The 27,301-nt window shown below is 38.9% G+C and overlaps 4 protein-coding genes across 8 annotated transcripts in view; 1 reads left to right on the top strand and 3 right to left on the bottom strand.

Moving 5' to 3' along the window:
• Positions 1–778: 778 nt before the first annotated feature.
• LOC306882889 (matrilin-3-like) lies at positions 779–7,576 on the bottom strand. Of its 2 annotated transcripts, XM_079437882.1 has the most exons (6): positions 7,151–7,576; positions 5,759–6,112; positions 4,358–4,933; positions 1,880–2,011; positions 1,411–1,512; positions 779–1,167 (listed from the first exon to the last, which is right to left on the bottom strand). In XM_079437882.1, the coding sequence occupies exons 1-6, from the start codon at positions 7,317–7,319 to the stop codon at positions 1,118–1,120; spliced, it is 1,383 nt and encodes a 460-aa protein (XP_079294008.1). In that variant the 5' UTR covers positions 7,320–7,576; the 3' UTR covers positions 779–1,117. The 2 variants fall into 2 exon arrangements, with proteins under 2 accessions (XP_079294008.1, XP_079294007.1); XM_079437881.1 differs by lacking the exon at positions 1,880–2,011 and having other exon boundaries at positions 7,151–7,476.
• Positions 7,577–7,722: 146 nt separating this feature from the next.
• LOC306882891 (mitochondrial transcription rescue factor 1-like) lies at positions 7,723–10,214 on the top strand. Of its 2 annotated transcripts, XM_079437885.1 has the most exons (5): positions 7,723–7,820; positions 8,377–8,804; positions 8,918–8,944; positions 9,051–9,123; positions 9,311–10,214. In XM_079437885.1, the coding sequence occupies exons 2-5, from the start codon at positions 8,386–8,388 to the stop codon at positions 9,491–9,493; spliced, it is 702 nt and encodes a 233-aa protein (XP_079294011.1). In that variant the 5' UTR covers positions 7,723–7,820; positions 8,377–8,385; the 3' UTR covers positions 9,494–10,214. The 2 variants fall into 2 exon arrangements, with proteins under 2 accessions (XP_079294011.1, XP_079294012.1); XM_079437886.1 differs by lacking the exon at positions 8,918–8,944.
• A 29-nt stretch (positions 10,215–10,243) lies between these two features.
• On the bottom strand, positions 10,244–15,384 carry LOC306882890 (BEN domain-containing protein 3-like). Of its 2 annotated transcripts, XM_079437883.1 has the most exons (4): positions 15,216–15,368; positions 14,450–14,504; positions 13,192–13,346; positions 10,244–13,026 (listed from the first exon to the last, which is right to left on the bottom strand). In XM_079437883.1, the coding sequence occupies exons 2-4, from the start codon at positions 14,499–14,501 to the stop codon at positions 10,774–10,776; spliced, it is 2,460 nt and encodes an 819-aa protein (XP_079294009.1). In that variant the 5' UTR covers positions 14,502–14,504; positions 15,216–15,368; the 3' UTR covers positions 10,244–10,773. The 2 variants fall into 2 exon arrangements, with proteins under 2 accessions (XP_079294009.1, XP_079294010.1); XM_079437884.1 differs by lacking the exon at positions 14,450–14,504 and having other exon boundaries at positions 15,216–15,384.
• A 5,940-nt stretch (positions 15,385–21,324) lies between these two features.
• The window catches only part of LOC306882760 (all trans-polyprenyl-diphosphate synthase PDSS2-like), a 33,342-nt gene continuing 27,365 nt past the window's right edge, over positions 21,325–27,301 (bottom strand). The window contains exons 4-9 of one of the 2 annotated variants that reach the window (XR_013785288.1): positions 27,012–27,086; positions 25,388–25,549; positions 25,118–25,246; positions 24,518–24,553; positions 23,602–23,692; positions 21,325–21,763 (exon numbers count right to left, since the gene is read on the bottom strand). Coding sequence is in view for 1 of the 2 variants with exons in the window: in XM_079437629.1 (XP_079293755.1) it covers positions 21,608–21,763; positions 24,518–24,553; positions 25,118–25,246; positions 25,388–25,549; positions 27,012–27,086 (558 nt within the window). In the remaining variant the exon portion in view is untranslated. The remainder of the gene's footprint in view (positions 21,764–23,601; positions 23,693–24,517; positions 24,554–25,117; positions 25,247–25,387; positions 25,550–27,011; positions 27,087–27,301) is intronic. The other variant, XM_079437629.1, reaches the window with a different exon arrangement.

Genomic DNA, 27,301 nt, shown 5'->3' on the forward strand with positions numbered 1-27,301 from the left:
GCCGAAAAGAACACACGTCACGCCTCTGTTCATCAATTTGCACTGGCTACCAATAGCTGCTCGCATTAAATTCAAGGCATTAATGTTTGCCTACAGAACCACCACTGGCTCTGCACCCCTTTACCTAAATTCATTACTTCAGACTTATGTGCCCTCTAGAAGCTTGCGTTCTTCAAGTGAACGACGCATTATTGTGCCGCCCCAAAGACACACAAAAACACTTTCACAGACTTTTTCATTAACTGTTCCCATCTGGTGGAATAACCTGCCCAACTCAATCCGAGCAGCTGAATCCTAACCCATCTTCAAGAAACGGCTAAAAACTCATCTGTTCCATCTTTACTTGACCCTCTAACTCTAGCACTCTCTATTCTAATTTTATTTTATCTATATGTATTTTTATTTAAAAAATAAATAAATAATAATAATTATAATAATTATCTGTACTGTACTTGCACGTTGCTGCTCTTTTGTTGGTTTTGATTGCTTCTTATGTCCTCATTTGTAAGTCGTCTGCTAAATGACTAAATAAATAAATAAATACAATTATGGAAAGCTGCCACTTCCTGCACAGTGACATGTTACAATCCACCTCAGAGTAATTTAAACAGCATTTTGGTATTTATTCAATAGTATTCATTACCTAGTTACAGAGAGTAGGCTAAGGCAAAAACCTTTGCAATAGTTTACTGTCACTGTCACACCAAGCACTACTATCATATTGTATTGTCTTTAGCTAACCCATTACATAATGCAAAGACAACACAAAAGAGAAAATAACATCAAATAATATTTTTATTTGTTAGGATTTGTTCTTTTTTTTATATGTGTGTACAATATTTAAAATAGACAACATAAAATGATGTGCGTATACTTTACATTTTACTATTACATTTACTATTTTTTCCCAAAATAAAAGGAAATTTACTTAAAAACATGTAACACTTTGTGTAAATAAAGTGTATTTGATATATGATAACTCAAAGATCATACTCAGAACATAATGAAATCTAAAATAATTATAAGCACAATATGAAATAGCCTAAGATTAAACAAACAAAATGAGGAATGCATGGGATACATTGTAGGCAGCTAATGAGAGATCCCATCCTCCACTCTAGGCACGCCGGAGATCAAACTGCTGCACTCTGTTTGAGATGTCATCCAGTAAGTAACAGTTAAGAAAAACATCACCCATCATGATCATCAGGATTGCTAAAGGACTGATTTCCTGATTAACACCAGCTTTGGAGAGAAACCAATATGACTATTAAAAGACATAATAAACCCTGTCCGCTATTTGACTGCTACAAAAAAAACTCTCTCAGGACATGGAAAGTTTATCAGACTGAGAGAGTTATTCAATTAGGATAGGTGACAAACAAATGCTGTATTAATCTGAAAGGATATGTCTGCTGGTGAGAGTATGTATACTGTTATGAACCTTCCTCTGAAATGCAATCTGAGCTTCACACATGCAGGCATTCTCGGTCAGATCTCCTCTTGCCTCTTCTGTAAAAGAAAAAGACATGTTTTAGCGTGTACTTAAAATGCTACAAATCTTTCCTTCACTCCTCAATTTATCATTGACATAAATATTATCACTGAAGGTATAATGACAATTTTAAAAACAAACTATCAGAGCACATAAACATTCCAGAGCACGTTATATCATTAAACACATACTTAGTTAAATGATTTATAATTCAGATAAAATGTCTGATTTCAATGGCATTTTTATATGGCATTTAATTTGAGCCAAAAAGCATTTCTGTGCAAAAAAGTTACTGGATGCCTTTCTTTTGAATGCATCAAAAAATAATCTTTACGATATGCATCAAATTTTTCAAATGATTTGATGCATATTTTTATGACAAACCATTGGTCGGCTTAGAGCACGTTTTCTTGTCAGAGTTGATAGCATATCCTTCTTTGCACTTGCAGAAATAAGAGGCATTGTTGTTGACACAAATATGTTGGCAGTTGTGCCCAAGCGCACAAGCATCGAAACCTGCAAAATCAGCTAAATTATATTAAACATTATTGATGAGTCAGTGAGGCATTTTAAATTAAATGTATTTATAGAAATGTAATTTATATATTTTTAATAATTACATTTGATATATTATTATAATACAGTTCCCTTTCAGTCGGTCACTCCGAGACACGTCGGGGGCCCGACGAATTGGGATCTCGCTTAGAGAGACCAATCCACTTTGAGTGTAACTAAACAAACCAATGCACATTGGCATGCGATTATTTCATCCAGCTGCCACTGATCATAGCGTGAGTATAAGTAGGCAGCAGGTGCAGCGCATATTCAGCTTTTTGCTTCGGAGCCGAGCGGTCTTATCGTTCTGCTTCTGACCTCTGGTATGGCGCTTCAGTGGCGGTGGTTCTTCCATGTCGAGAGGATTGCACACATCAGGCTGCACTACCCCCTGTTTGTGTTGCAGGCGGCCATCTCCCCTGTGCTCTTCAGCACACTAAAAGAGCGAATTCTGAAAGAGTGAATTTTAAAAGAGACATTCACGGGTGGAACGTTTTTTTAAAGACGCGTCTTTTTAAAGATGCCTTTCCAACCGTGCGTTTCTGGATGCGGTCGCTACCTGGCGCCGGGGTGATGGTCACGATTGCTGCCTCTTGTGTCTGGGCGTTAAGCAAGCTGAGGTGGCTTTTGTAGATGAGTCATGCTCCTGGCAGTAGCCGGACTGGTCTTACGGTGACGATGAGGAATTACCCTCCGAGGCCTCCTCCTTACACCGGCACTTCGCAGCCTGTGGAGCTGCCGAAGTAACCCTCTCGTGGGGTACCACTAGTATCCTTTGGTACACCCCCCGACGATCAAACGCAGCAGCCTCCAGCAAAGCAGCGCCATGGAGCCGGTCGCAGGGCAGTTGCCCCACCCGTCCAGGCCCTCGCCAAATCTGGTGGCAAGCGGAAGAGCAAGAGGCCCTGAGACGGGCGATCCGGAGATGGAGAAGGATGCTATTCGGGAGATGGTGAACGCACCACTCCATCCTCCGAAGGAGGGCCGGGCAGAGAATCTTTTGTTTCTTTTTTCCCCGCCACTGGCCTCACGGTCAGTGGTACCCAAAACCTCAACCAAATAGCAATTTCCTCTATCTCTGGGTCCCCAGAGGGGACGGGGAGTTGTGGACAAGACAGACTTGATTCACACTCACCCTCCTCTCTCGCCAGTGAGCAGCTGTGGGTGGTCCGAGAGTGCGACCATTCGTACTACTCACGCACCCTCTGCCAGAACGCAGGTTGCAACTACACATATGTTGACCCCGCTTCGGACCAGCAACGAGACGCCCGAGCCGGGTCTCTGCGTTCCCCTTCGCTGCCCCAACGCGGGTACGTCGGTGGTTCCGTTGGTGCCACTTGCGTGATTTCTGAGAGCCTGGCTAGCGCTTCCCAGTCCGTCTTGTTGGCTCCGTCAGACCAGACGACTCGGCTATGCGATTCAGTTCGCCCGGCGTCCTCCCAAGTTCAGGGGCGTCCACTTCACTTCAGAACCGAGGGAACACTCTGCATGGACAGCTGGCCGCGGGGCCTTCGCAAGTATGCGTTTCCCCCAGTGAGCCTTCTCGCACAGACACTGTGCAAGATCAGGGAGGACGAGGAGCAGTTCCTGCTCAAGGCGCCGTACTGGCCCACTCGGACTTGGTTCCCAGAACTGATGCTCCTCGTGACAGCCCCTCCTTGGCAGATTCCTCTGAGGAAGGATCTACTGACTCAGAGACAGGGCACCTTGGTTCTAGGCGACCTACCCCAAGTGGTAGTTGACACCATCACTTCGGCGAGAGCGCCGTCTACAAGACATGCTTATTCCTTGAAGTGGAACCTGTTCGTCGAATGGTGTTCTTCTCATCGAGAAGACCCCCGGAAGTGCCCGATCAGAGTCGTGCTGTCCTTCTTGCAGCAGGGGTTGGAGCAAAGGCTGTCTTCCTCCAACCTTAAAGTCTATGTGGCTGCAATTGCTGCCAACCACGACCCCGTGGAAGGGAAGTCGGTGGGGAAGCCGGCTCGGCTCGGCTCCTCAGCGAAAACCTGAATATGTGCTGCACCTGCTGCCTGCTTATACTCACGCTGTGATCAGCTGTAGCTGGATGCAATAATCGCATACCAATGTGCATTGGCTCATTTAGTTACACTCAAAGTGGATTGGTTTCTCTAAGCGAGATCCCAATTCGTTGGTCACCCGACGTGACGTCTCAGTTCCCTCCTTCAGGGAACGAGGGTTACATACGTAACCGAGACGTTTTTTTATAATACAATTTTTTAATTAAATTAAAATATGATCTAATTGATTAGAAACTGTATAAACAAAATAGGATCTTTATTCTCTTACCACAGAGTGTCTCCCTGAACTTAGATGTTAGTTTCTCGATCACTCCGTATGTCTCCACATAGAACACATGGTCATCAAGAGGCTGACTGGCCATCTGTTTGAGGGACCGCATATCTGCTCTGTCCACTCCGACAGCATATATTTCAATCCCAGAAGCCCTTGCTGCTGCTGCCACCTCTTCAACTTTATCTTGCGGCCTTCCATCGGTCACAATGATGGCCACCTTACCGATGTTCTTTTTTAGTGGCCGGGCCCCAGAGTTCTCTGTAAAAACCTGCTCCATGGCAGTTTTGATAGCCAGGCCAGTCATAGTTCCTGTTGAGAGGGGATCGATACGGGAGAAGGCCTGCTTGACCTCGGCCTTACTTAAGTACTTTTTCAGAAGGAACTCAATGTTGACGGTGCTGGCGTAGTTGACCAGGGCGACTCGTGTGGCATCGGATCCGATATCAAGAGAATCAACCATTTCAGAGAGGAAGATTTTAACCTTCTCAAACTCTGCAGGACGGACGCTACGAGAACTGTCAATGATAAAAACCAGGTCTAGAGGACGGCTCTTGCAGAGCTCTGCTGGAGCTGTAAGACATAAATAATTAATTGAAAATTAGTGTCACATTATCATTAAAATTATTGAAAAGTGCAAAGTTTGATGCTGAAAGAGATTAATATGTAAAAAAAAAAAATTATGAAAAAGGGAGGCTCCTCAGTTAGCAGTGCAGTGCTGTGACTATAAAAAGAGAAAGAAACTGAGTCAGTTAATCCCAATTGTGCTAAACAATTGCATTTCTGTAGACAATAAGCATTGCATTAGCAAAAATGGCCTCATTAATGCTATTTGCCCTGCTTGTTTAATGCTAAATGACCAGAGGTATAACAATATATTGTGTCACAAAATATCGCAATGAAAAAATGTAACAATATGAATGATAGTGACAATATTGTGTATAATAAAGAATTATGCAATATTATGGATAAAAGTCTCACATTCTGATGGCACTCATTCACTGCAGAGGATCCATTGGTGAGCAAGTGAAAATCTGTTCTGTTGAAGAAACAAACTCATCTACATCTTGGATGGTTCGAGGATGAGTAATTTTTAGCAAATCTTGAACTATTCCTTTAACTGTTTATCATACATCTTAGAAGCAATAATTAAAAACTGTATGATTTTAAATGATTGTGACAATACAAGTTTTGAGAGAGCATCACGTTGTAAAATCAGTATGGTGTATCAAACCGAATCGTGGCATGAATATTATGTTATACCCCTATAAATGACCATTCAGTTCTTTTTTATGATTTATCCTTGAAAAGAGAGAGAGAAAGAAGAGAAAGATTATTTAGAGGGACTGAAGAGGACCAGACTGGTGGTCTGCACCCGGTGGGGTGGGATTGGTCTACCTGGGTCAGTGGAAGGTTCGGCAGGGGCAGGTGTGCCATGAGGGGTACTGACCGGCTCTGTAGTGGTTGTTGTGATTGCTGTGGTTGTTGTGGTTGCTGTGGTTGTTGTGGTTGCAGTGGTTGTAGTCTGTGTTGGAGGTGGCGGGGATAGGGTGGCTACCTTGGTGAGTGGCATGGGCACTGTAGGGATAGGTAGCACCACTGGAATTCTGGGAGGTGTGGGCACAACAGGCCGGACAGGTAAGGCAGGACGGTGGTAGATAAAGGGAGGCCCTTTCCAGGGTGGCCTCTGGTGGTGATGCTGATGAGGGTTGTGATGATGATAGCTGTAAAACCTGTGATTAAAGCCATGAGCTTTGTTTGGTTAGAGAGAGAGAGAAAAAAAGAGGGTAAACAGAAACATTAATACAATGATAGAAAGAGAGGAAAAATGCCAAGAATCCATAGACAGATGAAAAGGAAAAAACAGAGGAGAAAGACAAGGTGGGAGCATGAAAAGGAGATTTAGAACAAGAAAAGGAGGGAGAGAGGCGTTAAAGTAAGCCATTACTCTACTGGTTTAAAGCAATATGATATTGATGTGGGCTTAGGTGACACTTTTTGATTGTTAGCAAAAGCATGAGCTAAAGGTCTTCATTTTCAAGCAGTGAGGCAAAGTCAGTTGCCTGTTCAGAGGTTCTCTGTGAATGACTGCAACATTTAACATGTCAACCTGAAGGGGAAAAAAACTGTTGTAGTCCCAGATCCACTTCTCATGTAAAATATATATATATATATATATATATATATATATATATATATATATATATATATATATACATATATTTTTTATTATTATTATTTAGGGGACATAAGGATCAGTTAATAGATATGACACACATTTAAGGAAAAAGATTAGTATTTTGAAAGATATGTTTTAAAGCTCACAAATTATGTAGAGTCTTCATTTTGCAAATGTCTAATTTAAATAAGTAACATAAATAAGATTTTTAATGAACAATAGAAAATTATTCCTGTAATGTAGTAGCCACTGCTCCCAAGGTTTTAGAAGTCTAAAGGTCTCTGATCCATCATTAAGCACAAAAAAAAAACTGCTAATAATAGGCCTACTGTAAAACAGAAAGTCCAGCTGTGTGTAGATTACATCATTTTACGGGACTATAGTAGGCTAGGTTAGTTTTTGTTCCCGAAGAGAACTTCTGTTTTTCACTATTTCACTAGTTTAAAAAAATTTAAAATACCCAGTGTTAACATATTTTAAATATTCGTTTAAATCAAGGCTTGAAAAGAATTACAAGTGTAGATTTCACATGATTTTATTATCCTAATAATCATAATTAATAATAAAGTTACAAATAACGTATAAATAAAATAATAATAATAAATGATTACCTCCAAAGTTGATGGAGTTGCCGTGTCCAGGCATATTGGGGGTGAAGTGAGATCTCTGCCGGTCTCCATACAACTGGTTATGGTTCCTTAAATAAGGACCATATGTACCGTGCGCCTCCATTAAAAATGCAGACAAACAAAAGATAGAAATGCAAATAAAGCATGTCATGTTGATGAAGATGGATGCAGGAATCTCTTTTCTTGTGTTTATTCCGACCCACTGTGAGAGTTTCGACAGGAGGAGGCGTTGATGCGTGCATGATGTTTTAAAGCCGTTGGCCCCCAGACGTCCAACGCGAGCCACCAATCCAGAGAAACAAGTGCGTTTGACTGGGCGGGTGTTTAGTCTTCTAAATGCAGCGCAGAATACCACTAGAACTGCATAGATAGTAGGGTACACATAGTGCCCAAAGCATTATGGAAATTCTGTAAAAAAAAAAAATAGTAATGTTTATTAATTTATATAATTAACTTTATAAACCCTAATGATATATTTCTATATAATATAATGCAGAAATGTAATTCTACTGTGTATTATAATTCATCCCGACTCTAGAGGGCGCTGTAAAATTGCACTATTACAGCAGCAGCCACTGCTGGTTTGTTTTTACTGTGCTCGTTGTTCAACTCGAGATTAGAGAGTCAAGGGGAGATCTCTCAACTCATTTAGGTAAAATATATATTTTTAAGTCGTTGTTAAACAAACTAGTGTTGTTTTTGCATTTGTTGATAGTGAAGTATCATGGTGAGCAGTACAAACACATGATGAGTGGCTGTCTATGCAAATTCTGATATTATCGTCATGAGAATGTCAGATTTTCACAAATTATAACCTGTCATGCTTTTCATTATGTCTATACTTAAATATAATTTACATATCTCTCCTCAAATCAGTTATTTGGATAAGTGTACAGACAAGTCATTTAGCACTATACTGTGTGAAGTTTAGACAGCATGAAAGCAACGACATTTGTCAGCGATGTCGAGCTGACAAATGTCGTATATATATATATATATATATATATATATATATAACGTTTACAAAATTAAGATTTTACTTAACATTTTTTAAAGAATGAGTTGGAATGAATAGTGAAGTTCAAGCATACCAGGATACACACTGTTGGTTTAGAAGATTTCCAGAGCATTTAGAGCTGAATCTAGAGACTTTGAAGAATGTAAAGTGTGCATTCATGTTACCTCTTTTCTCATGTGTCTGTTTTCAGTGTCACAGTATGCAGAGTCTGTCAGTGCAGGCGCTGGCACTGCGGCAGTTAGGCAGACTGAACTCCCTGCAGCAGCTCACACCATGCCATGCCTCTGGTCTCAGTATGTGGTGCCCGCGAACATTACACGCGCGTCAGTTGTGGGGTTCAGCCACACCCCAGACAGCTATGTGGCTGAGATCATGGGATACTCGGCAGAGCTGGTCGCTCCATCAGACCCGGCTCAAGAGCACAAGAAAGAAAGGGAAGCAAAAAGCAATGCAGCAGGAGGAGGAGGAGGAGGAACAGAAAGATGCAGAGGCTAGTGATTATGAGGATGAGCTTCCAGATGACCCAGGCCTGCCAAAAGACTATAAAGACCTTGAGAAAACTGTCCAATCTCTACGTTTCGATCTGGTTTTGAAGACCGGATTGGACATTGCACGAAAGTAAGTCGGAGAAACTGTCAATAATGTTCAGAGATTAATTCTGCCACACTGGTGAGTTGCAAATTTGTTTTCAGTTCCAATTGTAGATGTAACTCCTAGTTTTTACCTCATAGAACCCAATCAGAGAATGGACTGATGAGGCTCGTATACAATCTTTGCTCATATTGCTCTTCTTTATCTCAGGCTGTAAATTTATTTTGTGGTGTTTTGGCCAGTGGCAGTGATTAACACGTATCTCTTTCACAGTGGTGTCGAGGATGCTTTCTATAACCTCAAATTGAGACTGAATGGTCAGAAACTCACCAAGAAGAGCAAAATGGTGAGTCAGCACTCTCTAGTGGTATAATCAGAAAGAACCTTCCTCAAAAATATCTAAGACTAGCTGAACAAATTATGGATACAATTAAAAAAATACCTTGCTTGTGGTAGTCTTCCCATTACTGAATTAATCTGAGTACTGATTAGTATAAGCACCTTAATTTAACATTAAATTTTGCCTCCTACAGGTTAAAGTGGGGGATACACTGGATCTGATTCTAAATGAGGACAAGGAAATGGACACAGTCTTGCTGAAGAGAGTGATCTTTAAAAAGGTGGTCGGAGAGACAAAAGATGCAGAAAAGCAGAGAGTCATTCTAAGAACCTGGAAACACCTACAACTTCCCAGACAGGATGTGTACAAGCAGTAAAGACTAATTCTGTGATGTGTTTGAGAGGTGAAAGATCAGAAAATAGGACAAAACTGGTATTTCCTATTCCACTCTCCAACCCTTTGATTCTGAAACTGCAGATTGAGGATTTAATGAGCTGTTTTCTATGCCCAACAAAAACTGAAGGTCTTTCTCACATGTATTCACTTAACAGTAGTTCTCATGACTGTTTCATACTACTTAAAGGTGTTTTTTTTAATTACTTTACTCGTCACAAATGGAACACAAACACGTGCTATTATTTAGAGGTGGTTTTGGTTATATGCATTTTTATTTAGTATTTACTAGATTCATAAAATAACATTGATATCCCAAACACTATCTGATTCATCCCACAGTTGTTTTCTGATACCTTGTTTCTGATACCTTATTTAGTTTTCACCATTGTCTTTATGACATTGGAAGATTTTCAATGAACAGTTTTCAGAAAGGGTACAGGGTGCCTTTGCATACAACTGCACTAAGATCAACTGACAAAAAAAGGGAAATATTAAAAGGTTTTTGCAGAGCAGTTATGCAAAAAAAAAAGTCAACACCTAACTCTTAGTTTTTTCTTCATTGTAATGGTCAGTGGTGGAATATACAAAGAACACAAATTTATTCTTGAAAAACATCAAAGATAAAATCTTCACTTAGGTATTTTTATGATTTTCTCTGACTGTAAAAGGCTCCTATTGACCCTCACTTATGTATCTGAAGTAAAATAAAAAGGAACATGAAACACATCTTGGCTAGGAAGTGAATTTTTATTTAAAAATATATAACATATAACCTGGTGCTATAGTTAAGTACAGATGAATAAGATTTACTTCCTGGAAGGCAGGACATACTTCAATATGTTGATAATTAGAAAAGGCCAGTGCTGCAACATTGCTACAACTTAAAACAATATATATATCATCTCTGCCCTCACCTGAAACTAAAGTGAACTATTGTTTTTAAAAACTAAATGTTTACATTTAAATTGATTAAGGCTAACTTTAGCTTATCTATTAATTAGACATTAGAATAACATCAATAATATTTTGGCATATAAATAGTAACACTAATATTTCACTGTCATGTGATAGTGGCTTCAATCACCAACTTTGTCACCTACGAAACCATCCTGTTTAAGGCCATGGATGTGAACTCGACCAGCCGAACTAGACCTTAAACAAGAACAAGTTTCAATATGCTTCAGCTTATGGACTTGTGCAAATAACAGGTATATTGTGTAAAATACAGGAAAACAGGTCTGCACTTTGCAGTAACATTGTCTAAGAATAAGTCACAGTGTTGTTTGATCTCTTTGCCTTCTTTAGAATGTCACATTTCTTGCGATTGGGGCGCCTGCAGCGCTCGTCAATGCTTGGCACGCATTCATAGTGCCACACTTCCTCCATTTTGTCAACTGGATAGACAGCCTCCACGTAATGACGAATAAGTCGGAGACGCACAGGGTCCAGCTGCTTCTTGTTGCAGGCCCCAGAGTGGTTGTACTGCAGCCGTAAATTTTCCTGTGTGAAAAGTTCTGGGAAGAGACGGACGAGAAGGCGAGCAGCAAAATTTCCCACAGACAGACTCTGTTGGACAATTTCCCTTACTTCTGCATCCGTGAGCAGGTACTCAGAAGGCACTGGGAAGTCTGGGCTGGACACTGAAAGGTCCTCAAGAGGAATTTTGCAGAAGTCCTTGCTGCTTTTCTCCAGGGGTGAAGAGAGGACTTCAAAGTCCTCTTTCAGACGATCCGAACTGAGAACATTGATTTGCCCAGCAGTTAGCAGCGAGTCTTTTGGGTCAGGCTCTTGGTCAGGTGAACAAGCCTTCCGTTGTTGCTGGTATGAACGCCGTTGGTCGGTATCCCGGCGCCTACAGCGCTCATCAAGTTTGCCGACAAACTCAAGGGTCCACACACGGTCGTTCTTAGCTTGTGGATAAAGCAGCTGGACGTAATGCCGGATGAGACTGATTCGTAGGGGATCCAGCTGTTTCTTTCCTAGAGAGCCACTGCAGTTGTAGTATTTTCGTGCATTCTCGTAAGTAAAGAGCTCAGGGAACATGAGAACCAGGAGTCGAGATGCAAAGTTCCCAATTGATAAACTGCTTTCATAGTTATTCTTCAGCTGTTCCTTAGTAAGTAAATACTCCCGAGGAATATCAAAGTCCGGAGGAGGAATCTCCAGTTTGCCAAAATCCACAGGCTCCAGCCACGATTTCTTAGACCTGCGATTTGGTTTCTCGTAATCACACAGATCACTGATCTTAACAATGGAGATGTTATCAGGCAGATGAGTGGTGTCATACATCTCTCGGATGTCACGACTGCTGCCACTGACTGAAGCATTCTCCAGTGCTTCCTCCATTCGTTGTACGCACAGCTGCAGCCAGGTTTCTTCTGGGATATCAGGGAAATTGGCCTCCATGTATTTTCGTATAATTTCTAGTCTGTCTGAGTCAGTGATCAACTGTCCAATGCTGTTGTGGCCCTCCGGCAACTTGCCCTCCTCAAACACCTCCGGAAAGAGTCTGTTCAACAAAAACACAACAAGCTCCTCCGGCGAAGTTAAGTCTTCAGAGTCTGCCTCATGTTGGTCAAACACTACATCTGAACTGACATTGAGATGAACATCATTGTTCTCTCCAGAATTGAGGGAAAGACTCTCGTCCTGGGCATCTTCACTGATGAAATGACAAGCATGATTTTGTTCCAAGTCAAAACCGACAAGCACTGGAGCCTGTTTATCACACATCTGACCACTCTCCATGTCCTTCTGAGCCCAGAAACTATTCAAGAAATCATTGATCTGCAGCAAGCACTCCGTCTGCCAGACATTTTCATTTTTCACTAGCGGGTAGCAGACTTCCACATAGTTACGTATTAGCTGAAGGTGCAATGAATCTAATGTTCGTTTGGTTGTAAGGTTGTATGTGCTGCAGCCATGCGTGCATTCTTTTGCTGTGAAAAGTTCTGGGAACAGTTGAACGAGGAGTCTGCAGCCAAGATCTCCCGCAGTGGACGTTTGCTCCATCAACTGGGCGAGTTCTTCGCTGGTCAGCTGGTATTCAGGAGGAGGTTGAAATTCCATGACCATCTCAGAGGGCTTCATCTGCTTTTTGATGCGCGTCACTTCAAGCGAGAGCAAATCCACCTTACTGTGCAGCTGGGTCATGCTGGAATTCAGCGTGTTGAGGAGGAAGAACATCTTCTCGATGAGCGGGTAGAGGTGAGAATCCAAGGCAGCAGGAGATCCTGTGACCCCCACATTAGTGGAGGTCTTAAACATGTGATGCTTTCTAGAGTTGCCCAGTTTTTGTAAGTGAACACCATTATGGCTTGCTCTGACTCCATTGTGGGCTCCATGCTGGTCCAAATTGGATGCAGCTTTACGCTCAGAAATGCGATGTGTGATGCTGTAGAGTGGTTTCCTGTATGAAGAGATGGGAATCTGCTCCTGTGGAGATAATCTGTGACTGTGAGAACATGGCCTGCTTCCATTATCTGAACTGCTTTCAGAGAGATGTTCTCCTGCCTGGAAAGTAAGTGTGAGATGTTGCTGTTCATAGCTTGTACCAAAAGAAAAATCTCAATCAAATCTCTTCAGCAAATTATATCCCAAATGCAATGTTTAACAAGGAGAAAAATAAAGTTTTGATTGAAACAAATGTTCCTTTTAATTATAGGCACTTCATCTTACCTGTGTTGTCACCTTGACCCTCTTCCCACTAGTAGGCCCTTCCACATCAGGGACTGCGTGTGTTGCTGATCGTTTTGTAATGCGCTTAAAGAAGCTCTCCATCTTTCCCTCTGTGTTTTCAATAACATCCTCTGCATCTTTCTCGACTTTAACTTCTGGAGAAAAGTCAAGCGTTCAAAACTATTCAAGAATGCTGAGAAACACCGAAAGACATCAGTTTACAAATCTGTATAACTGTAATGAGACAGAACACTAATACCAATTTTCATCTGGTATTAGAATCTGTCTCAGTTGATCTGATCACAAATGATCAGCCAAGATATTTACAACTGGCAGTAACATGCATCTTCTGTGACCATTTATATTTTTCTATTTCTTTTTGATGTTTTATATTTCTGCTATTTACAAATGTGATGTTTTGACAAGAATAAGTTATTTTAGTGAAGCACCTCTATAAACTGGACAACAGAAAGTGACCTGACCTGACCTTCACATGACCTGTGCTACTGCATATTGATATCAGGCATACCAAACAAGTTCCTTGAGGTGTTATGAATGTGTATACAAATGCACTTTTTCACTATTATCAGAATGAAATGGAAATTGTGATCGCCTTATCTTCCTATCAAGTGAAACGGCTTCTTGAACACACACACACACACAAAAAATAATATATATATATATATATATATATATATATATATACACAGGGCAATACTTGATTTTATCCAGAGAATTGTTTGGAACTTTGTCGCTCGTTAAATACTGTGGATTATTAAAGAGATGTCATGGGAAGGGAAGAAGTAGTTAATGTTGTCGATGTAAAGCTTATGTGGGCACACTATTTAAAAAATTATGTGCAATGAGAAATTATTTATAATAAATATGGCAACATTCCATAAAAATAGCAATGGTTTATTTAATAAAAGTCATAAACCTTTCATGAAAAGGTTGATTTCTTTCTAATGTAACCAGCAGCAATTCACATTTGTTTTAAGGCAGTGGTTGATTTTACAGGTAAGCATTTACACTAAAAATGTATGCCTTTTTGACAACATCTGAGGTTCTGTCTCTCCTAAATGTTATTTCTATCTGTATTTGGAGCTGATTTCTGTTTCATGTGATCCAATCAATTGATTTGGACTCTTTGTTTCGATATGATACATGTTACTAGATAAAGATGTTGTGATGTTTAATGAAATTTCAAAAGGGCAAAGAAAGGTGAGAATGATTTTAGTGTGAATCGTTATTTACATACTTTTATCAGGCACTTGTCCCTCTGCATTAACCATGCACACAGAAGAGCTCATGTCCTGGGAAAAGACACACAAGACTGATATTATCTGATAGTCACATCTAATCTGCCCACATTTCCTATATTTCTTATACACTTCTCTCTTACACTTGTCAGTTATAGCAGCTGCACGGGTAATGGAAGTTTAGAAATATCTGACTGTCATATTGATAAAATCATAATTTGTTTAAAAAGGAAGCATTGATTAAAGACGGTGAAGTCAGTATCATAAACGACTGGACACAATCATGGCAAACGTGTGAAAAATTGAGATGCGTGTAAAACTTTATTCTCAGTGAATGTTCTCCACGGTGAAGTTCTGTGAGGTTGTTTTTCTATTTGTTTTTCATGCCTTGCACCGTGAAGTCTCGCCAGAGCACCGGAGCGGCGCTGCTTCACCGTACCGACCCCCGTCCACCGGCTCCACTTCCTCATTCTTCCAGTGGAAACCCCACGGATCGGTACAACCGCGGAGACAGGCGGACAAGCGGCTCCCTACTGCGTTCCTTCTGTGGACTGCATATGTCTTAAGAAAATTACTGTTTATGTTTTTTGCTGTAATACGAAGTGCTGCCCTTCTCTCCCGTGTTTCCCCTCCCTCCTTCCCTCCCCGGTGCGCAACTCTCCCTCTTGCGTGACGCGGCAAGAAAAACATCCACCGATGAGTTTTCGCTCCATCTCCCGCGCCACGGCGCGCATAAACTACCTGCGCGGCTGGAATCAAACTCACCTTTGCGACTCCGGGCAGCTGTGTGCAGTAGGTTAGGAGGCATTAGCCATGGTTGCGTCTTTAAATCCTGTGGATTTGTCCACGGGTAACTGTTGTCCGTGTTTCTCTCCGCTGCTTTTTTTTTTCTCTAGTCAGTGCCCTCTCGCGTGACGTGACGGTACTGTGTCATTTCCGCACAGCTGTGGGTTTTTGCCAGCCCACCCCACGTGAATCCCTGAGCTGCTGCGCCGTGGCAGTGAAACACGCGGAGTGCGCTCTGTGGCGTGGGACTTCTCGTGACACAGTAGTCATTTGGAGAGGCCCCTCGAGTCGCGCGCCTGAGTTCCACGAGTGTAAACCACCCACTGCATAGACGCTTGTGACCATTATACTACATGTAGTACGGTATACTACAGTTGAATTTGTTTAGAAAACTTGTAATAACATGTGAAAAAATTATAAATAATAATGCATAAATATGATATTTTAAATGTATTACGCAAATATAGTTTTTATTTTTTCAAACGTTTTATAGTGCATTCTGTTTTTTGTTTTATTCTAAAACGTTATTGATTTGAAGGAGGTACAGTTAAATAAATGACGTTCAGCAAATTCTGAGTAATGAGAAAACCAAACGATAGCCTACCACGAATTGTTTGGATGCACTTTGTTCTCACAGAAGGTTTTGCATCGACTTTTTTGTGAAGTTTTGTGTTTTTCCCTTCTTTCTTTCTTTCTTTCTTTCTTTCTTTCTTTCTTTCTTTCTTTCTTTCCATTGTGAAACCAAATGTTGTCCAAAAATGAATTTAATCTCGTCTGTAACATTTAGGACTAAAATGTATGATTCTCTTTATCAAATTGAAACATCAACAAAAAAAAAAGAAGAAAAGGTGATAAATCAGTGTAGTATAGTCTACATTTTGCATACTAATCACCAAATGACCAAAAAAGTCATTTGTATTAAGGTTAGCACTTTTCAAGGAAAACTGCGGGTTGTTTGAGTGACGTGTGCTCACTTTTAATTTACGTATAGGTCCAAATTGCTGTCTGTAATCTTTAATAGGCTAAACCAGCCATGATTAAAATTTATTAGAACATTATCAGTGTATAAATAGGCTAAACAGCATATTACCGTCCAACTATCCAACAACATAATAATATAGTTTAATTATAATTAAACTATAACTGCCCCCCAGTGTCAGAGCTTTTGTTTACTGCCAGTTTACCAATGAACTGCCATCTAGTGGATATGACAAGTACTGCAGGGCTAAGTTGCGTTGTATTGTGACACGTTTTGCTGTCAAATAAATATTTACTTTATTCAAATTTATATATTGACACTATTTTTTATTAACAACGTATATTTACTGTTTGTTTGTTTGTTTTATTGTTGGAAGCAAAACAATCACGTCAATAAAGTAGGCTACTTTGAAATTGAAAAATAATTCATATCCATATCAAGGAGGTCTAATTCAACTTTATACAGTATATAAATATGTGATGATCTATTTATTACAAACTTACAAACCCAAACTACAACAAAACATACGCAGCATCTTACTATAAAGCAAATAGGTGAAATATGTCCACTGTTGCCCTCGCTCTCGCGCAAACGCACACCTCTGAGACTATGTTCTCAGACACTCATCAGCGGCACCCGATGTGGCCAATGTCCCGTAAAGCGCATTAGTGATGTCTGCATTAGTGATGTCTGCATTAAGTCACGGAGCCGTGGCTCTTTGAGATGTGGGTGTGATGAGGCGCCGGTCATTATTCAGGTAATGTGGGCTGTTTGATCCATCACGCGCTCATGCGATAACGCTCGCGCGTCTGTTCTATGGGACGCGCGCGCAGTGAACGGGGAGTCTCGCGCTGCTCGTTAAAGACTCATTTCAACATACGCTCATCTCATTTTTTATCTCATGAAAGAAATAATTGCATCCGTCAAATCGAGAAAGGATATTTTAATGCAGTTGTGCCAAAATAAAACTATTTCAAACGCCTGCAGTAATTCAAAATACTCTTAAATCAATTTTCCTGTTTTCTGCCCTCCAAGCTAAAACTCCAACACAATCAAACTTGTTTTAATAATAAACTGTTGGATAAACACACAAGGAAAATAAAGTCCAACTGACATGAGCCAACTGCTGTTAATTGTTTTGCTTTTCATGTCAGTTAAAAATTGTAAAAGTCTATAAGCACGCGTGACAAAATGCATGAGTCACACCCAAAATAAGAGCGCTTCTAATTAATTTTATTATAACAAAGACCTAAAACCCCGACATTAAAAATTTAGTTTCAATGCACGCACACCAAATCTAGGTGACTGATCTCGGTCCACCCTCCTCTAGTCCCAAAATATCTCACACAGACCCAAACACATAAAGGAGGCGGAGAGTCCTCTGTCTGTATGGAATAAATGAGTGTTGTAATAGTTCTGAGTTTTTCTGAAGTGGAGCTGCTATCACACACACACACACACACACACACACACACACACACACACTCTCTCGTTTGCTCTACCTGTGCGAATCCAGCCACCATGTCATCGGGGGATCGGATTGCCGCGAATCGCCAAACCGCAAAAATCTTTTCCATGTGCAAAAACAGACAGGATCAGATTACCAGGGTGATGATAGTGACGGCCATGAACTCAAGTCTGTGTGTGTATGTCTGACCCCCATAACATACACACAAACACACATATAGCCTACAGTGCACCGCATAAATGAGTACACCCCCTCTGAATAAATATAAAAGATGTATTAGTGTATGATCACTAATATAATTCATGGAAAGATGGTCAAATTGAAATGTATTAAACATATACTTAATAAAAACAACAAAATATATACCAATATTTTCTGTAAGATAAGTAAATTAGCCAATTGTGTTGAAGGACAGCAGAAAGTACACCGTAATTCAGCAAATGTATAATATTCTAGTACTTAGTATGTTCTCCAGAACTTTCTTGGCACCGAGTGTACAAGTTCATGGCAAATTTTCACATCTGTGCACATCTGTGAATATCTTCATTGGCATGCTGACAATAATGCCCAATAATGCAGGGAATGAGGGGAGGGTAGCATCTTCTGTTTCAAGTATTTGTATTACATCACACAATAGTGTGTGAATTCATGACAGCGTTGATAAAGCACAACTCCCTCACACCTTCAGCACTCATACATCCGTATAGAAGAGCTTTACAAAACGTCACTGTGGGTACCAAGCACTTCTCAATGTACTCCTCCTCTAGCAACACCAGAACATTTTGGATGCTTTTGGATCCGAAATGATTGACTTGGTCTCTTGAGACCAGAGTATGGATTCTCAGAAGTCTCTATTTTGTAAATATGGGCCTTGGAAGAGGTTAAATGAGTTTATTTTTCTTTGGCTACAGTAGGCGATTCTAGTGGTGACAACAACCATGCATGTCACTTCTGCATGCTGCGTCATACTCTGTGAGATAAAGTGTCACTCTTTTCATAGCTTTTGCCGGCTCTGAGACACTTGCATGTTATTTCTCCTGCTCTTTCACTCATCACTAAATGAAAACTTAAAGCGAAGACCTGATTATTTCAGGAGACTTGTCACAAGTCCATTGTTTATGAATGTCGGTGCTACTTCTGCTATATTTTCACACTTAAAACAATAAATTGGTATTCCTCTTGTAACATTGTCCTCTTTTATGCTAAGAAATCGGTCAACTGGCAGTTCTCTCCCAAGTGGTTCCACTGCTGCCAGCATTAAGTCTGAGTATGATTCATTGGGCTATATAACACTTTTAATTGTCAGGAAATTACTTGTCTTTAAAAGTTTTGGTTCAATATACTTACCCGTTGATCAAAAATAGCCTTAAACCTATACACTTTTTTTTTATGTTTTATTTAGTCATTTTCAGGAGGGTGTACTCATTTTTGCAACACAACATTTTATCACTTTGATAAGAAAATCTTATTTTGCTGAATAATTTTGACATTCTTCTTTGGTAATTGATCAAGCAGTCTAGTTGCAACATTATATCTCCAAAGGACCCTAACATGTAATCTAAGTAAAGAGTAATTGCTGAATTTGTTAAGTTTTAGAGGGGTGTACTCATTTATGCTGTGCACTGTATACACACACACACACACATACATACATACATGAATATATATAGCCTATATGCACAGACTTAAATGGTAAACACTGGCATTATCAAAACTGCCTGTTTGAGCATTCTGACCAGTAACAGTGGCTGAACCAATGGCATGAGTTTGGGGCAGGACTATTCGTTTGTGTGACCAATGGCAGATGGGAAGTGTTTGGGGAAACCTGCTTCGAAACAACTCTTATTTTTATGCTCCTGCTCAGCTTAGCAAAGTCCACAGAATTGGGCTACACTGTTACTGTGGGTTAAAGGTTTGACATATTTCAAAAGTTTTTATTTGATGGAAATACTTATTTGAATTAATTAGCTCTCACTAGTTTATATTTTATGATAAAACTGTGATATATAACTCTTAGGGAGCCAGTGAGCAGAATTGTATGACAAGGACCAAGAATAAGAAAGTATGCATCAGAACAAGATCTTAAAACTTTAAATATCTGTCAATCTTAGGGTGAGATGATTTTATGAAATTTGACACCATATGTTTAGATATGACAAAACAAGGACAGCAGTGTTGCCAAGTCTGCTCAAGTGCCTTTGGGCTTGTTTTCTTCCCAGAAGTTGCTTTTAGATTTGAGCAGTCATGGGTTTCGTTCTTGGCCATATTTCTATAATACAATTGCTTATTTGGGCATATTAGTGGTTGACCCTCATAGAACAAAACATATGACGACTTAATCATTATTTTGTGTGTGACAATGTTTCTCTGTCTGTTCCCACATACTGACTGGAACTTCCTTTACCAGTCTATTTTGATTTTTAAATAACTTGATTGCAGCATCTTTATGCCATTACAAGCTACTTTTGATGCAACAATAAGACTTTTCTTAATAATTACTACAATAATTGTTTAAAAAAAACAGGGGTCGTCTGTTTTGGGCTTAGTTTTTCAGACTGGGTTTCTTATTTTGGGTAACAAACTAAGCCGGCAATGATCAACTAATGAAAATTGCCAGAAAATGCAATAATACATAGATTTTTTCCAGTCTGTGAAGTGTTAGCTATGACTGATTAAATGCAGCAAGCTTGCATACGACTAATTCAATTGTGAATCTCAAGAGGTATAGAGACCCCAAACTCACAATCCCCTTGAAACAAAAAATCTAAAGACCTCTCATGACCTTTTAATACTGTTCTTCTGAGCTTAGTTTGATTTTTGGATCTGTGATAAGGAATTCAGATCACAATGGCACTAATAATAAAGTCTGAACAAACTCTGATCAGGGCAAGACAGCACAAAAGTTTGCCTCTGACAGGAGGTGTTGTGTCAGAAAGACTCTTTCTGTCTTCATGGGGAGTTCATGGGGAGTTTTCTCAGGTCTGCTTGAGGCCAAAATGAATTTTTCATGTATGACCAGAGGGCTGTCCCGCTCCTACCAGGCAAACTTAAGTGTAATATCCTGCCTACATATCCGAGGCCAGAGAGAGACATGGGAGGAACTCTGAACTACTGATGTTCCTGAATGCATGTTCTTCCCTTTCTGTCCTTCAAGCAATTCAAGTGTGTGTGTGTGTGTGTGGCCCGGTGGCTGTCGGCGGTGACCGTCACTCACCTATGCCCCACTTCACACCCTAGTCATCCCCCCCGTGGTCACCCGGGAAACCGCAGGCTGCCCAGGCTGGCGCCAGTCCTCTCGCTGAGCTGATCAATACTGCAGCATTTCCTGCCCATTCACTCAGGTCACACACACATCTCATTAATTATTACTGCCAACACTGCTGCTGGAGCACCCCGGGCACCCACAACACACACACACACACAAACACACTCACAAATTGTCATTGGTTTTCGGACAAACATTTTGGTTAATGCCACCCCCTATAATACCTATACGTTTCTCTATGGTCACAAATCAACTTACAGTGATATCAATAATGTTTGTTTGTCTTCTTTAAAGTGGTGTATAGAAATGCTGACTTCTGTTAAATACCGCAGGGAATCGTAGAATTTTTAGAATAAAGAGAGAGAATGATTTTTTTCAAAAAGACATCTCATTTTATTTTAAAAGATAAAGCTGATTTGTTGGCTAAATGCATAGAGTGTGTATGACTCCGGTAAACTTGACTGTCTGCGACACTCATTAGTTCCACATAAAAATCATCATCTGTAGAGCAGGTGGGAACCGCAAACACTCCAAAGTAAGTCCTCTTAAAACAGCATCCAAAAACATCATGATCAATCTCCAGGCAGGCTCAGTTTCAGCATTAATCAACTGCATCAAACAGAATTGGATTCATATACACATCCAGACTGAAACCATCTTCAGAACTTGGTGACTGCGCAGGCCATGTTTTCCAGTGCCGACTGAGCTTCTGAGGGTGGGAAGCACTTCATGGCCTCTGAGGCCTTGTTGCCGTGGTAACTGCACAGGTCAAGCGCCTGATTCACGCCTCTTTCCATCTTTATCAGGCCCCAGAGCTGCAGAACACGCAAGAATATGGAACAATTTTAATATCACTCCATCAAACTGATGAAACTGATGTAGGAAATGTAATATTCTTTTAACCAAATTTAGAGGCAAGGAACCATTTTGAAATTTCTACAGATTAACAGGGTTTGCTTGCCAAACAAATGACAGTAACACTATAATCAGGTATAATAATGTGTTTGGCATCATTAACTAACAATAAATACTTATAATATAATACATACATTTTTTAATATTTCAAAATATACAAATTAAAATGTGTTAATGTAGTATGTGTGAACAAATTAGCTGAGCAATAATACATTTATAAATTAAGATGAACTTAGATTAATAAAAAATGTTCAGTGTTAGTTCATGATGCCTAATGCATAAACTAATGTTAACAAATATAATCTATTATTTAAAAGAATACACTAATATTCAAACGTTTGGGGTCAGTAAGATATTTAGATGTTTTTAATTCTGCTTAATGTTTTTGTGTAAATTGTGATGCTTTTTTTTTAAAGATTCTATTATGAATAGAAAGTAAATGTTTCATGTTTTTTTATTTTAATAATGTAAGTTTCTAATGTCTTCAAACTGACTTTTGATCAATTTAATGGATACTTATTGAATAAAAGTATTAATGTCTTTCAATAAAATCATATGGGCCGTAAACTTTGAACAGCAGTGTATATTATCAATATATTATTAAAAAATAAAACTCTTTCCTGTAGCTCAAATAGTAGAGCATGGCGCTAGCAACGCCAAGGTCATGGGTTCGATTCCCAGGGAAAGCAAGAGCTGATAAAATGTAAAAACTGTAACTTGAATGCAATGTAAGTCGCTTTGGATAAAAGCGTCTGAAAAAAAAAAAAAAAAGTCTGATCAATATGTCATAAGTAACATACTAAAATATCACAATAATAAAAAATATACATAATATATTTTTTCAACATATAAATTATTATTAAATGAAAACCCAGAATATGCCACACTCTTCCTCACTCAAATGGTCTTGTAGTCCTCCACTGTCACATACAAACATGTTCTGCTGGAGGCCATTTTGCCAAATGAATTCTGGGATGTGTTGTGCTAAGAAGCCCTTGGGGGTCTCGAGTTAAAAACAGCAGAAAAGACCTGCTTTCACTAATGTGCGTGAGAGAAAGCCAAAAACAGGGAGACGGAGAGAGACCTGGATGTGGGAAGGTATGATGACGTCAACTGATTTCTCACTGTTGTTTGTTTAGCCACACTTTTCTTTGACTTCAATATAATAAACAGCTTTACAGAATATTTTCAGGTTGGCAGACAGAGATATGACCTCATGATTTACACCAAAAAACAAACCAGACAGCGAATACTGGAGAGATTAATGTCGCATTTATGTGCTGATAACAGAGATGTGTGTGTGTGTGTGTGTGTGTGTGTGTGGGTGTGATGTGTCTGTCTGTGCCCTGTTGAAGGAGAATCTTGTGTGATGTTGCTGTCAAACCGTCTCTCTGTCTCCTCTACAAATAAACCTGCCACTCTATCCCCTAATATCTTGTTTCTACGGCGACCCGAGCTGCTTGTGCCCTCCTCCTCTTCCTGCCCCCTCCCCACCGCCTCAAACTGTCTCCCCTTCTTTCTTTCTGTCTTTCTTCTCCTTCTGACTTTGGAAATCAAATTTCTGAACTTGCTATCAGTTACAGAGAACAAACACCTCCTATCGGCTCACTCAGGGCTGTAACCACCAATATTCACAGCATCGGTCGATCAATGTGTGTTTTTCAATGACCGATTCTTAAACTTTTACTTCAGTGTGCCTCAGATTCACATACTTGATTACATTCTTTAATATACTCACAGAAATGTTGTTTTTTGTATCCTGGTGCAGACTGTCCATGTACTTCTATTGTTTTTATACCAAGCAGGGTTCTTGTTAACTAAAACTGAAACTAAAAGAAAATCCATAAAAAATGGTTTTGTTACTTGAAATAAAATAAACATCAACTGAAATAAAACTTATTTCAGTTAATTGCCAAGGCAATATTTTTCATGGTAATTTAGTTTAAACTGATGTATTAAAATAATTAAAACTGAAAAAAATATAATAATAACAACAATAAAAAGTACATGGACATATATAAAAAAACTAAAACAAATCACAAAAACATAACAAAATTACAAAAACTTTAAAATTAAATTGAAAACAGAAAATATTAAAATAAAAACGGAATAAAAATAAATAACACTGATACTAAGCTAATGATATTTTCTATTCTCTAACTTTCCATTTTTTTTGTGTGCTTTTTTAGACTATCAAGATATTATTTAGTATGTTTATTTTCCTAGGGACTGTTTTTTTGTCATATTAATAGGCAATTTAAGGTTTCGCTATCTTATAAAAATATATATTTAAATAAGCATGAACAACTTTTTTATTATCATACATTAACTTCTATTTCTGTTTGTTTGCAAACATTCACATACACACTGGGACCCTGGGAATTATTTCATGACTCCTGGGGAATCGATTTGTGTCATAAATGTTTGAATGTTTTATCAGAAGGATTGTGGCTGAAATCATTGATTAGTGGTTTGACCAGGAGGATTGATTTCTCTTGAATTCAATAGACAATCTCACTTTTTCATTGGATAAATGAAAATAATCAATTGATTTTGTCACTTTTACAGTGAAACACAAGTTTTCTGAATAAGTAGACACTAAAATGAGGCAATTGTTTTCCCTCTCCCTTAATAAAAAAACACGAGTCGCTTACCTTTGTGTAATCAATCTGTCTAGCCATATTCTGAACCTGAAATGAAGAGAGAAAAATGCGAATCCAGAGAACGTCATGCTGACACAATGAAATCTGAACCGTAATGGTGTTTTGCCACCAGTCTAGAGGCTAAAATCTTATAGAATCACTTCAATTAATGATAAATACTGTCTGCTCAGTTAAAATATCAAACATTATACAGTAAAACTGGCTTAACTGACTGCTAGCTGCCTTGAGACATAGCTCACATATGACTTTTTCATCACTGTAATGTGAATAAATCTATTAAAATTGGAAAATATTTATGCATCATGGTACTACGCACTACATTTCAAAAGTTTGGGTTGGTAAAGTTTTATGATGTTTTTGAAAGAAGAATCTTATTTTTAACAAGGCTGTATTTATTTAAACTACTGAATGCAGTAAAATAGTAATTTTGTGAAATATCGCTACAATTTAAAATAACTCAATAAAATAACAAAAAAATTATCATTTTGTAGTGAATTACAGTACGTGAGATTCACCAGGTTATTTTACAGAGAGGCTTTGAAGTATCACACAGCTGAACGTCACACGTGTTCTGATATGGTTGTCTGGTACCTGTTTTAGCTGGTGCCGCCATCTCTCAGGTCCAACGATCTGTCTGTGAAAGACTACAGGAGCAGAGTCCAAACTAAACACAGCCGGTTCTGACCCGCTCTTCACGAATGGCTGTAGATCAGAGTTTAGCTACAAAACACACATATATCCATGAATTTTATGAAATGAGCTTTCTACACAAAGCGAAAATAGGAGAATGTAACGTGATAAGACAACATACAGACAAGCAGCTTCTGCCCACAATGCACTTGTGTGACTGTGCATACACACCTTGTGTCCCAGAGCGAGGTGTTTTCCGTACTGAAAAGCCAAATTCTGAGCATCGTTACCATGTCTGGCCAGCTTCATCGCTGCCTGACAACTCTTAGCAAGCAAAGCACCATGGGACAGGAATGTCTGGTCTTCCCAGGATGCAACTGTTAGAGTGCCCTCCTTCAGGATACAGAAACACTCAATCAAATAAGCATTAATGTATTATAAATACTACTCTTCTGGGCTCATTAAGTTTTTTTTGTTTGTTTGTTTTTGAAAGGAATAATTACCGTACTTAATAGACAAAGATGCATTAAATTGATCAAAATTGATCAGTGACAGTCAAGATATTTACAAAAAATTTATATTCCAAATAAATTATTTTGTTTCCACAAATATATTAAGCAGCACAACTGTTTTCAACATTGATAATGATAAGAAATGTCTTCTAAGTAATGAAAATTCAGCTTTGCCATCAAATTAATTAAAAACATCATAAAATATATTAAACTAGAAAAGAGTTATTTAAAATGACAATATTTCACATTATTACTGTTTTTGTTGTATTTTTATCAAATAAATGTTGTCTTGTGAGCATAAAAGAATACACTCAAAAACATTTTTTTTTTTTTTTTTTTAAGTCTTACCAACCTCAATTTTTTGAATGTTGTTGTTTATGGAGATTATTTGGGGAGCTAAAATAGATCATAAACAAACCTCAAAAGCACAGAAAACTTGTAGAAAACATTGAGACTGTTCAAAATTTAAGGATGCCAAACAAGAGAATAAAAAAGAAAATGGTGGTATGGCGGTAGGGGGTTGGTGTAACTGGAGGAGGGAAGGTGATGCAAACATCTGCTCGGAAACGTCTCCTCTAAAAAGGGTATAAGAAACTTGAATCTCTCTCTCTCTCCCTTGTTGAGTTTCTCTCGCATAAACGTGGTCTTCATCACTTTTCCTCCTCCTCGCCTCACACAGGAAACTTTGTCATTCATTATTTACTTTGAGCGGTTTGCAGAAGTTTTAAGTCAGTCTGTGTTTCGCTTGTTTGGAGATGTTTTGCTTGTCCAGTCTTAGCTCTGTTTTGAAAGCTTTGAATATGAAACATTAAACACTAAAAAGATTCCTCTGGTACTAAATTTTCATTAATTTATGAGGAAAATAAAACTTAATTTTAGCAATGACAGATTACGTCTCATAGATGGCACGTGTTTATTAATAAAATAAACCAGAGAGGTTGTGATTTACAGTAATTGACATGACTTTGAGCGGTTGCTTTTATAAAATAGGTGACATAATGGGAATATAATAAAAGACAATGATTCATAAACAGAGACTTTACTGTTCTGTAATGTTTTTCAATGAAGTCTCTAATGCTCTCTAAGGCTGCATTTATTTGAATAAAAATACAGTAAAATATTACTGCAACTGTTATATATTTTAAAATATAATTTATTACTGTGATGGCAAAGCTGAATTTTCAGCAGGGTTTGCTCCAGTCTTCAGTGTCACATGATCCTTCAGAAATTGTAATATGCTAATTTAGTGCTCAAGAAACTATTTATTTATTTATTTTTTGTCAATACTGTTTGTTTGCCACTGGTGGCAATATGTGGTAAGTGCAGCGGGCTGAATGTCGCACCTCTGCAGAAGTGGAGCTCTCTTGATAGATTCCTTGCACCACATCTCCGATTGCACTGGATATCAGCTCCACCACCTAGAACAAACATAACATTATACCACTTAGGCTAGCAAAATATTTTCCACATAAACGAAGACTCTCAGAATAATAACAGATCAGCCCCATCTGTTCTGAAATTAGTATTTATTAGGACATGAGCAGTTTGGGAATATGGGAAGACCTTCTTCCAGTCCACTCATTCTAAAGGAGCATCTGAGGGACAGATAGAATAACCAGCAAACCTTAATGAG

The sequence above is a fragment of the Barbus barbus genome, assembly GCF_936440315.1.
Source record: "Barbus barbus genome assembly, chromosome: 16".
NCBI classification, from domain to species: domain Eukaryota; kingdom Metazoa; phylum Chordata; class Actinopteri; order Cypriniformes; family Cyprinidae; genus Barbus; species Barbus barbus.

Coding starts and splice junctions, on each gene's coding strand:
- LOC306882889 (XM_079437882.1), bottom strand. CDS start 7,319: ATGACATGCTTTATTTGCATTTCTATCTTTTGTTTGTCTGCATTTTTA. Junction 1,513..1,879: donor GTGCTCTAAGCCGACCAATG/GTTTGTCATAAA, acceptor TTTCTTTTACAG/AAGAGGCAAGAGGAGATCTG. Junction 1,168..1,410: donor ACATACTCTCACCAGCAGAC/ATATCCTTTCAG, acceptor ACTGTTACTTAC/TGGATGACATCTCAAACAGA.
- LOC306882890 (XM_079437883.1), bottom strand. CDS start 14,501: ATGAGCTCTTCTGTGTGCATGGTTAATGCAGAGGGACAAGTGCCTGAT. Junction 13,347..14,449: donor GGGACAAGTGCCTGATAAAA/GTATGTAAATAA, acceptor ACTTTTCTCCAG/AAGTTAAAGTCGAGAAAGAT. Junction 13,027..13,191: donor GGGTCAAGGTGACAACACAG/GTAAGATGAAGT, acceptor CTTACTTTCCAG/GCAGGAGAACATCTCTCTGA.
- LOC306882891 (XM_079437885.1), top strand. CDS start 8,386: ATGCAGAGTCTGTCAGTGCAGGCGCTGGCACTGCGGCAGTTAGGCAGA. Junction 8,805..8,917: donor GGATTGGACATTGCACGAAA/GTAAGTCGGAGA, acceptor TTTACCTCATAG/AACCCAATCAGAGAATGGAC. Junction 9,124..9,310: donor TCACCAAGAAGAGCAAAATG/GTGAGTCAGCAC, acceptor TGCCTCCTACAG/GTTAAAGTGGGGGATACACT.